We start from the raw sequence: 12139 nt of genomic DNA on the forward strand, positions 1-12139 counted from the left end.
CATTTACAATGGGGCGATGTGTGAAGACGTCACAACAGGCCCCTGGGAAGAAAATGTAAATCCCACCCTCTTGGCCAAACTCGACCTCTTGAAGAAAAATGAAAGACTCTTTCCTCCTTGGAAAAAATTTGGGCCTCTAGATCATTTTGCAAGCCAAGGAGAAACTCGACCTTTTAAGCCGATTTGCAAGACTTGGTTCTTTTGGCTTATCTGAAGGTGGCTTGCACAAACCCCTCTCTTTCTCACTTTCAAATAGGCAGACAACAAAAATGGGGGTCCCTTGTGAAGCAAAGGGGGGTGTGTGCAATACACACAACACAATTGTCGGGTCCTTTAGATATGTTGTGTACCGCCAAGGAAGGGAGTATGGTATAGTCAGGTCAACTGTAATCCTTGGCCAACCATCTTTGGTTTCTTCTCTGTAAAAATTGCATGTGCGAATGAAGATATATTTTACTGTTTTGTCTAGTGTGCATTATCATATGTATTATTATTTCATGTGCTTGTTAATTTCTGTTTATTTTTGGTTGTTTGAGAAACTACACCGTAGGGAGTAAACAAAGAGTGTTGAATGTTGAAGGAAGAGCAACAAAAGTGATGTGAGCATGTCAAAGACCATGCTCGGACTTACCTTGTTGAATAAATAATCTGTTATGTAATGGTGTCATCCTTGTGGAAGATTGAATAAATGAATAGATGTTCATTATTTGTTATTCAAGTGGGTTTGGTTATCAATTTCCTGGTTATTGTTTGTTTTGTTGATTCATAGGAATTCTTGTTGACAAAGTTCTGAATGTGAATTGGTTATCTGAAAACTATCATTTTGCTGGACAAGTTCCTGTCATTGTTTTGGACAGGAAGTCTGTAGAGATTGGTTAATTTCCTAAACTTCCTATCATTATTGCCCAATCATTTGATTGTATGTTCTTGGAAGGTCTTTATTTTTGGTGATCAGCTAGGTGTGACATCACAACTTGGAGTATTTGCCTATATAGCAGTAGGTTGCAGACATCTTCACCAAGCCTTTGGATTTGCCTTGTTATCTTCAATTGCAATTGATGCTTGGGGTGAGAGAATTTGTCTTTGGGGGTATGGGGGGGTCTTCTTGTATCCTTTCTTCACTTGTACGTGTTTTATTTTCATTTTTGTTTCTCTCTTTTGGAGAGGATTTTATTCCCACAAGGTTTTCTTCTTTTCTCATTGTGAGGGATTTTTTGTACATGGGTACCTCATTAGGCCTTGTTGTTGTGAACCCAATCTTTGTTTTTTATGCATTTGTTTGTACCTCCCTATGTAGGGAGGGGATTTGGTGTGAATAGGGTATATTATCTAGCTAATTTCATTTTAGGATTTATTCACAATTATTTACTTAAACTTAGTTAGGTCATGTACTTTTTGTGTCTCATACAATAGGATTAGGACACTTTTCATGATTTTAGATAGCTTGGAAAGTTTTCCGTTCCTATATAGCAAGGACATCTTATTGTTTCATAACATATTTTATTCATTGTTTTTCGGCAAATATAGCAATTCATTATATTGCATCTCTCTCATGGATGGTTTTTGATCTTGATGGTTAGATTGTTGTACTTGTAAGTTCTTTCATAAAGCCAACAATATTCTCTCTTGACTAGTGTCCACATCTATTGTTAGTTAATGTCTTTATAATAGGATGATGTTTCATTACATTATAAAATTTGTGAATTAATATGACACTGCTTGAAAAAATCTGTTCTTATCTCTCTCTCATCCACCTTGAGCCTTGGCCCATAAGTTTTTAATCAAATTTTAATTCCCATAAGGGCATCCAAATTTTAGCTTTTTATATGCTCAGCGATTTAAATTGTAACAGAAAGTTGGTTACAAATATTAATGAAGCCTTGGGGTTAGCAAGGAAACATGAACTTATTAATTCATCAACAAGTTCAGCTATTAGATGCTCACTTATGAATAAAATACACTTGCCTGGATATGACTGAGATTTGATGAAAAATTACCTGTATTTAATTTCAGTCTTGAAGTTTGTTTCCAAGTATGCTCAGTTAAAATTGAAAAGGTGAAAGCAATTTTTGATTCAATCTTTGACTTCTCTTTCACCATAATTATTTTTCTTTAGATCAATGCAAAAATATATTTAGATCTCTGCCTTATCTTTCTTCTTGGAATGAATCATAGATTGCAGTTTGGGATGCAAATCTTGTAACCCCACACAAACGCATGGGAAATGTAGGCATCAAGTTGGAACCACTGGGTGATGGTGAGTGCAGTTTAATTTCAAACATTTAAACGATTATTTTTATTTTGACTGTTGTATGATGTTTTTTTTCATTTAAATTTCTAATCAGCAAAAGGTATATATTAGTATCAATTCAAATGACAATTTTTGTAATTAAAGACTGTAATGTTCCATAATTGGGAATGCCCTAATTTATCGCTAATTCTCAATTTCAATTAAACAAGCTGGGTTAGAAATACCTTTCACCTGATTGATGCCCTACAAAACAGGTTAGAAACCATTTACTAAGAGTATGCATGTTTTCCATAATTAAATAAACTTCATCATACTTATGCCTTAAATAAAATTATTAAAACTAGAGAACAATCAGTATTCATAATAAAATTGATAATTACTATATTTAAACCCAATCCTTACTTCTTTCCTAATCATCAACCCTAACGGAGGACGGGGAATAACTATGTTAGGGTGCTGGAAAACCATTCTCCATAAGTAGGCCCAAGGGTTTCAGGAACACCTGTCCATACCACATCTTGGGCCTCACCTGCCATGTGAGGTTTTAAAACTGCCTTTCCCTAACTAATCCAACCAATCGTCATGAAGAATAGAGAATGATTAAGGATTAGGTCATTAATATACTAATTTCTCATGTATTATGAATGTATATGTATAAATATGAAATTAAGCATAGCCATCAAATAAATCTTAATTCCCTATAATTAACAACTGTAAATCTTGTTGACATTGTTATAATTGCATATGTATGTATGTACCTATAAATACATACATACACACATACATATATGTGTGTGTGTGTACATATATATATGTGCACACACACACATAAGGATAAGTGAAATAACTTATTATAGACCATATGTTTGCCTATTATTCCTAATAGAATTCAAATATGATATTATTGTAAATAAGAACTTAGTCCATAAGGTAAAATACAATATGCCAATCTGCCGTTACAAATAATGATTGCAAATAAATCAATCTGCTACAATCGATGACAAAACTATGACCGAACTGATGCTCCAGACGATATCTTATATAAATCTGATCGGCTCCTTTTATGGTGCCTTGAATGCATTGGTGTTGTCTTCTTATACTCCATTCGAGGTTGGGGGGTTATGACCATCCTTCAAAGTGGTGACCGTTGGAATGGGTAGTTTTCCTTTGCTACAACCATATGTCTCTTCAAGATTTAATCACTCTTCTTAATGCATTATTGTTTATTCTAACTAATCTTCATGTTGATGTGTTTTTTAGGACACCTTGAAGACATAATAAAATACTAAGTATTCCATCCTCTCTTGAACAAAGAAACCTCATATGCTAAACGTTGTGATCAAATAAGGCAAGTCCAAGGTTTACAATGCGAACAATCAACTTTATATTCTGGATAGACTCAATGATTTGATGTGATAATGCTGGTAATCAAAACGGACTTATGTTTGTGAATTGTGGTTGGAATGTGGAACACTGAACTAAGTGGAAAATAAAAGACATAAGGAATAAAGGGATAGGAAATCTAAGCTAACACTTGACAATGTAAGAAATGATTGTCAATTGAGTGAAACCAAACCAAGCTTTGCTTCACCATGAGGAAACAACTACACAAAGATGGTGCAATCTCCTAAGGATAAGTGAATGATTTTCATAGCACATATGCACATCAACACCATGAACAATGAGCATAAATAAATTGAAGTTAAACTTTGAATTGAGATCAGTCTAACCATGCATTGCAACTTGCAATCAACAAATCATAAATGGTATGGACATTAGGTTTCACTATGAATCAACTTGTAATGTCCCCTTCCCAATATGCCCTATTTTTGACCCGAAAAACACAAATCACACATATTAGGGTTAGGGTTTTAACTCTCACCAAATAATATCTTGCTTAATGTAGTGAAATCTTGTATGTAAATCCTACACACAAGACATAAGAGCATATACAGATATACATATTCAACTTATTGTTAGGATTAAACAACATTTCATTTCTATTCAATTACCAATAGTACAACACATAAGAGTGGGGAAAGAGACATGAAAGGTTTTTTGGAGTCATTTCTACACCAAGCCCAAGATATGTTGCTTTCTGCTGTCCTTAAAAGGAAGATGACATTAGAACAAAAGCAGCAATTGGTTCGACTGTTTTGCTGAGGGGACCTGACACAAGGTGAACATGACAGTATATGGAAATTTGGCAGTAGCCGCAGTGTGAAGCGGACATTTGTGGCGAATGTGTAGTGGCGATGTATCATGGACATCATCAAAAGAAGACTGACAGGAGCCAGTCGGGGGTCAGACATCGCCGTGTGGATGTTGTATTTGATGAACGGGTTGCGGAATGGCATGATCTTCAATTGGATGTCATTCTTTTCTGAGTTCATCCACGAATGCCTACGGCTACAACACAAGGTTTTTTCTATGTCGCATCATGCCATTGCCATGTTTCTGGATGCTGTTCGTATAGGAGTGCCACCTGAAAAGAGGGGTGACTTGCAACCGTTAGCCAGATTAGAGCCATATAAACCCCCCATCTTTTACTGGACGCATTTGGACATCATGACAACCCACGGGGAACCACAGAGGAAGAGACAACGACAAGACGTGGGGAAATCTCCTAGTGTAGGCAGCAGGGATAGTGAGGAAGATGTCGTGGAGGCATCCTCGTCAGATGATGAGAGTGGGGAAGATGACACTTTTCGCTTGGCTCCAGCCCTAGGCCGACTGCTAGTTGAGGTTGGAACAAGGGGTGGTGATAATCTAGTGACTGAGGAGGTGATAGAAGGCGTAGGAGACAGTAGAATGGGCGTGGAAGTGATGGTGGCCGAGAACCCTCTTGACAGACAATATGTGGTTGAGTAGACGAAGGATGTACCAATCTAGGTGATTGATGTAGTGGACGTGGAGGCATCATTGCCACCGCCACCTAGGGTGACCTCGGGATAGGAGGAGGCCATCCCACATTTGAGTCCCACCTGTGTTGATGACCACCTGGAGAAGACGATTGACTCTTGGCTACTGGAGACCCTCGGGGTGCGGGTGGAGAAATTGCCAGAATTGTTGCCATCACCTGGCGGGGATGCAGGACTTGAGACTAGCAATTTGCAGATTGGCGGTGTGGAATTTGACAGAGAGAGGGAACTCCAGACTCATGGGACTATTGGGGAGCATACATTGCACAAAGGAGTTCAGGAAGGGAGGGGGGAATCTTCCTCTCCTCACATAGAAGAACTGATACTTCGGTTGGAGTAGCCCGACCCCGCAGACCCATTTGGCACTTTGCAGCGATGTGCGTTCCAGTTGGAGGGAATGGCGAAGTCCTGAGTGACGTCGGCCACGTTGTGAAGGGTGTGGAAGTTGGATATGATCCGAGGATAGCTCAAGTGTCCGAGTGCCTTTTGTCCTTTGTCAAGGAGGACTATGAGGGGGAATTCTTCCGATGTTTCACGCCCAAAGGATGGCCGAAGTCAGAGACCCTTGAGATGATGGATGCTTGGATGAGAAACATGATTGTGATAGAAGAGACTGGGATTTATGGTTCCATGCGTGGAATGGAGATGGCCTTCTGAGACCTAGTCTTGAAGTATCGATGGACAACAGTGGTGAGGATGGAAGCCATGAAGGCCCAGTGGGATCAGGCAGTGCAGGAAGCAGAGGGTGTCTGGAAAACATTGGTCCACCACATCCAGCAGAGTTAGTCACAGTTGGCTCAGGAGTACGTTCAGATTACCGCATTGGAGGAGACAGTCACCAAGAACATGCAGGAGTTAGAAGCGAGTGGCAAGGCGAAGGATGAGCTGACAGCTAAGGTGGCAGGATTGGAGGCTAGACTAGCCGAGGAGTAACAGTTGCAGGAGCAGGGGCAGGATCTTTAGAGAACCCGCAACAAAATTGTTGAGGCTACTCATATGGTTAAGTTGGCACGAGAGCGAGAACTGGCAGCCACACAGTGTCTCCAGCGAACGGGCATATCTCAGTCATCTATACTTCCACGGATGTCCTCTCAACCGTCTCCACATTAGTTTCAGTTGCTTCCATTAGCTTCCATTTGTTTGTCGTCTGGAAGACTTCTTTTTTGGGGGGGCTGGTGTTAGGCTGTAATTAGGAATAAAAATTTTAAGTTATTGTTATGTCATTTTTTTATGTTTGGAGTTGGCCGTGTGGGTTCCCGTGTTGGTTACGACGGTTGGTACCTCGACCAACCGCCAGACAGTATATATTGCCATGTGAGGGAACCTCGGAAATAATGTTGATGTGTCGTACATTTTTGGCAATGCAATAAAAGAACATCTTTCTGCCATTTGATTGTTACTTCCATGCTCTGTAGATAATTGAAACTGTTATCATATGTTCTGTGCTTATTTCTTGTTTATTCTGGAAACTTGAATAACTCAAGGTAGGGAGGAAACAATGATGAATACAATGAAGTACTAGGAATCATAACAATGAAACTCAAAGAAATACAAGCTAAAACACAAATAACCAAATCTAATGTAAAATATCAGCAACTCCAGCAATGGACCAGCAACACTAAAAGACTCACAACTTCCTCGAAATAGCTCCAAATTGCACACGAACATAGGCAAATGGGAGATATGACCAAGGTGACCAAGATAGGAGCATAAACCAGCACCAAGAACACCAACAAAGAGCAGCACGCAACCTGAGACACCTCCAGAAAGGTACGACCAGCATTGGAAGTTCAACTTGCTGCTAAAAATCCAAAATCACACCAAAATCCATGCCAAAGAAGAATAATAATCGCCCAACCAATACGCTTCTGATGATCCACTACCCAGAATGATCTGCAGCACGGGTAGGGAGATATGAACAAAACTTTGCTTCAGCCACACCAAACCAGCAACACAAAAAAACACTGAACACACTGAAAACTGAAAAACACTCTCTCAAATTTCTCCAACAACACACTGAATCGGCTAGGTACTGTATTTCAAGTATGAAACTGTGCAAGCTAGGAACCCACAACTTCGAAGCTCAAATTCAATCACCATTCCGGCAGCATAACGGTATAATTTCTCCAAGATGATCAAAATGAGGTGCCCAACCTTGTATTTATAGATTTCTGAATCTCAAATTCAAATGAACATGGCACCAAATTCCCTTTAATTTCATTTGCATCTCATTACATGACCCCCTCAAGACATGGCGTCCCATTTCAAGCCTTCTATTCGAACTTTACCAAGGTACACATGTTCGAACATGAGAAAACATTATAAAGTGTGAAATGACTGCATTTTGGGTGCCCTCCTTACTTAGGAAATAAAATATCACTTAGGATAAATGGTATTATTTTTTCCTTCCTAAGTCGTTTCTCCAAAATTGATCAGTAAAAATAATTAAATATCAAACTTTAGGATAAAGTAATAATATTTAATAAATCTATTATAAATCAACTATTGATCATTGCCAAATCAAACTGTTAATTGAAGTGCAGGAAATCACTAATTTGAACTGGATTGGAGCTCTGCCCAAGACTACCAAAAATAGTACTGCTTGAGCTGACACTAAAAATAGTAGGTCATGAAAATAACTCCGAAAAACATGCTCGTTGAACCCCGTGAATGAGCTCAAAAAGCCTAGAAAAACCTCAAAATCCAGTCAGCTGCCACTTGTTGTGCGTTAAGGACACATCGCCCTACTTCACAGGGAACCCCAAGTTTTTGTTGCAATCTGCCCGCATGAGAGGGAGATATTCAAACAGAGTTCGCACATTTATTGCCAAAGCCCGAATTCTTCCAAGCAAAGGCATCTGAGAAAGTTCAGATTTTTTTTAGAATTTTGTGAGGGTCATGAAGTTCGTTCAAACACGTCTAAGTCCTGCATTTTGCTTCCACAAGGCCGAGTTTGTGATAACTGATGTTGGTGTCTAGAATGACAAAGTTCGGCCAAAAGGAATCATACATTTGGGCCTGAATGGCTGAAAAACAATGGCAAAGTCCAATTGTGCCAAATGCTCAAAATCTCGAAACTTGTAGAAAGGGCAAATTAAAGAAAATCGCTCATTCCACGCTAAATATCCGAACTTGCAAAAGGAGCAAATAGCTCGAAAACAGACAGCTAGGCATTTGAAATAAACCCTAGGTTGCACGAAAACATCAAATGGCCCGAGTTTCACCTAACAAAGGGCATTCAGTAAACCAAAATCGGCCATTCGGGCTAGAATGGCCGAAAATAACCAAAAAACAAAGTCGCGCAATTTTTGTTGAAATTGCGAATTAAGGAAAAGGAAGGAAATCCCAAGCATAGTGAAAATCGCATAGAACTCTCCATTCGCCCGAAGTTTCGAAAGGGCATTTTAAAAATGTTCAAGTCCAAATTCACCAAAATCCTCTCATAGGTCGAAAACTCCAAAACCCGAAAATTGTGCAAAACACTCCATTTGCCCAAAAAGTCATTAAGGACAAAAATATCGCCAAATGAGTCCATAGGCCGAAAATGAAGTGAAACGTCCAAATTTCGTGCATTTTGAGGGACAAATTTCGAGTCAAGTAAAGAGGACGTCTAAGCACAAGCGATGCCAAATCGCACTATTTGTCGAAAACACCCGAATTTCTTGCAAAGGGCATAGAGAAATCGTGCATTTCCTCTAAAATGGCCAATTTTCTTCTAAAGATGAAATGCAAAAAGAAAATAAAGTTCGGCGTTTTAACGATTTCTGGAAAGGTAACTTCGCCTTGAACCAAAACGACCAAATTCTCGCTAAAGGCTCATTTAGGCCGAAGGTGAAAGGCAAGAAAAAGTTGCATAAATCAGATCATTTAGCCGAAATAATAAAATTGACTAAGGTTGTGCAATTCACCAAAATTGGCCGAAATTAGGAGGCAAAGGAATTTTTTCAGTTTAATCAATTTTGTGAGAAATGGAAACAAAGTGAAAATCACACCTTTTGACCACAATGGCCGATTTTCATCATAATGAAAGGGCATTTTAATGTTTCATTCTCTCCATAGCCCGAGTTTCACTGAACAAAGGGGTGATTAAACCAAAATCGGCCCTTCCTCAAGTTTTGTGAGAAAAGGAAAAAGAAATCAAATCTCACATCTAAGCCAGAATGGTTGATTTTTGCCACAAGGGGGGGCATTTTAAATTAAGGTTTTAAATCTTGCATTTTAGCCTTAAAACCCTAATTTTGTAAAGGGGGGTTTACATTACTTTATAGCGAACGTCTTCCGTCTTCGCCAAACCAAAGCCCGATGTTGCCTAAAAATTTAATATTTGTTAAATTATTTTTTTAAATTTTTTCAAAATGATTAATCTAGGTTGAAATTCATTGTTTGTAGGACGACGTCGGGAAGAGCTAAATCGAAAACCTAAACGCAGATTGAAGACTTGATCATGATCAAAGCAAATTTGCAGGAGCACAAGATCGATTCAACAGCCCCAACAGTTGCCAATGAAGATTGCATTGCAGAGCGCAGGATCAAAACGACGAAGCACGCCACCACTTGAACCACAAGTTGAGATCCACCCTCAAGACCGAAGACGAAGAAGACTCAGAATACAACAAGTGCATGCATTCTCAGAATTGCACTGCTAGAAGAAATTCTAGAAAATCAATTTAAAAACTGAATTTGTTTAATGTAAAGAACTGCCTGTGGGCCCCGTCTAATGAATTCAAAATGAGGGGACACAGGTCAGATATTTCCAACTACCCGATTGATCGAATTAATGCTAAATAGTGGTGGGTAGTTGAGAATATGGTTGGGTGGATAACTAAGGATTAAATGGGCATGGGTTAAGGCTGCCAGGTTTCTAGAAGGCAGATCAGGGCTGTTGGATGCAGTCAATATTGGCCTCTAATTCAATTTGTAAAATCTATGAAAGGTAGAGGCCTTTCTCTTGTAAAGGTTTAGATTCTAGTTAGATTTTTTACAGTTAGACAGTTAGGACAGGTTAGAGTTTTTGTAGAAGGTTAGAATTTAGTAGTTAGGAATAGAGTAGAATTGTTGCAGAAATTGTTGTAATAGTAGCTGAAATCAATATATGGACATTGATTTGGTTTTTATCTGTTTGCATGGTTTCTTTCAACAGGTTTAGATAGATCCTTCTTGGTGTGCAGGTATCTGATGGAATCAGGGTCATACCATTGGGGATATATTGATTGTGTATCCCTTTGTATGGTTAGTCTGAGCCTTTTAAAATCGTGCTTAGTTCAATTGCAGGTGTTCGTCTGAGTTGCGCCATGATTGGGTGTTCAGGCATGCACCTGCAGTCTAAAAATCTTCTAAGTCCCCTTGAAGATTGCACCGTTCTTGTGAGATTGTGAGTTATTCTGGCCAAGCAGGGGTTGGTTTTGTTGAATCTATCTACTCGCACACCAATCTTGTTAATTTTAAGTCTCCTAAACCCTTCTCCTTTGCTTTTATTTCCCAGTTTGAGAATCAGATGCAGACCAACTTGTTGTAAATGTAAGGCCCCTTGTATTCTCAGCAAAACACATCAAACAACTGAGTTATCTCGCAATCATGAACTGACAATTGGAACCTTGAGGTCATCCTCGTTGATCAATTAAAAACAACATTAGGGATTTCCTTACGCAAGGGAGGATAGGATACTCAACAGGAATCATTCTATTCTGTGTTGGCTAGAGAGAGCTGTAGCAATGCGATTTTAGCCATGTCAACACCACCAACTTACTAAAAGTAGTAAGTTCATAAATCACTTCAGAATAAGATGCATGTTGTACCTCTATGAAGCCCTCAAAAAACCCAGAATGAATCCACAATCTGAATCGAAGAATCCCTACCAGACAAGCATCAATTGGCTCACGCAGTATTCCACAAAATAGGAAACCCTAATTCTTGATTCCAGTCAGGCTACGGGTCTCAAGAATAGGCTAATGGACCACTGGTTTCTCCTTACTGAGAAGGGGACATTGCACCCACACAATGCTCTTCCTTTTGATTTTTAACTTTTCGAAGAGCTACTTGAGTAGCTTCCAAGGAATCCCTGGTGTGCATAAGCTCAAAGATTAACCTATCAACTTCCTCCTCCTTTCTTTTTAATGCTTCAGAATAGACTGCAAAAGGTCAAGAAGATGATCACGATCTAATAGTAAATTTAAATAATCCGATTTCATTATTTCCATTGCTGTTTTGATCACCTGAAAATCTGGATGAGAAGATTCTTCATCACCTTTTTGTCTCCTCTCAAATTGACTCTTCCATAGATGGTTTTCTATCAACTTGTGAGTGCTATCAAAATGAGAAAGTGGTGCCACAACTTTATATTCGTTCACTTTCAATTGATTCTCCAAACTTGGCTTATGAACCACATTGGATTTAACGGATGATGTGGGTGAAAGACCCTGAAGAATTTGACCCTCTCCAAAGTCTTTCTCTAAGATTTCCTCTTTGTCTTCTTGCTGATTTGGAACTAAGGCAACATTTGTTCCATAAGTAGACTCATCCTCATTATCCCAATCACCCAATACGTGAGATGATAGCATACTGTTCTCAAATAAAAGAAGAGGAGCAGTGTTAGAAGTAACCATAGAAGTAACCATAGAACTATCAGGAGAATTCATCTCCTCACATGGCACATCAATGATGACTTCTAAATCACCCACCAAGAGACTCTTGCTCACATTACCTTTATCCACAATGGGTTCTTCAACTTCTTGGACATCATGTTGCTCATCTTCATTTCCAGATTGATAATCAGCATTATGCAAGTTTATGTCTGATTTATCTTTGAGGTTAGTATCAACACCATCATTGATATGAATGCCAACCTCCATATTTAATTGTTGAGAAGATGTTAGGATAGAATTTTGTTCAGAGATAATTCCATCCCGAACATCATTAGGTGTTGGCTCATGAGGAGCCTCATACTGATTTTTATCTTCAACTATCTTTT

At 38.9% G+C, this 12139-nt stretch overlaps 1 protein-coding gene across 2 annotated transcripts in view; it reads left to right on the plus strand.

Annotated features, from left to right (window-relative positions):
• LOC131057374 (uncharacterized) overlaps positions 1 to 12139 on the plus strand; it is a 339223-nt gene that overhangs the window by 122334 nt on the left and 204750 nt on the right. For both annotated transcript variants that reach the window (XM_057991535.2, XM_057991533.2), the window contains exon 6: positions 2176 to 2257. In XM_057991535.2, coding sequence (XP_057847518.2) covers positions 2176 to 2257 — 82 coding nt within the window. The remainder of the gene's footprint in view (positions 1 to 2175; positions 2258 to 12139) is intronic.

This window comes from Cryptomeria japonica, chromosome 5, assembly GCF_030272615.1.
Source record: "Cryptomeria japonica chromosome 5, Sugi_1.0, whole genome shotgun sequence".
Classification (NCBI taxonomy): domain Eukaryota; kingdom Viridiplantae; phylum Streptophyta; class Pinopsida; order Cupressales; family Cupressaceae; genus Cryptomeria; species Cryptomeria japonica.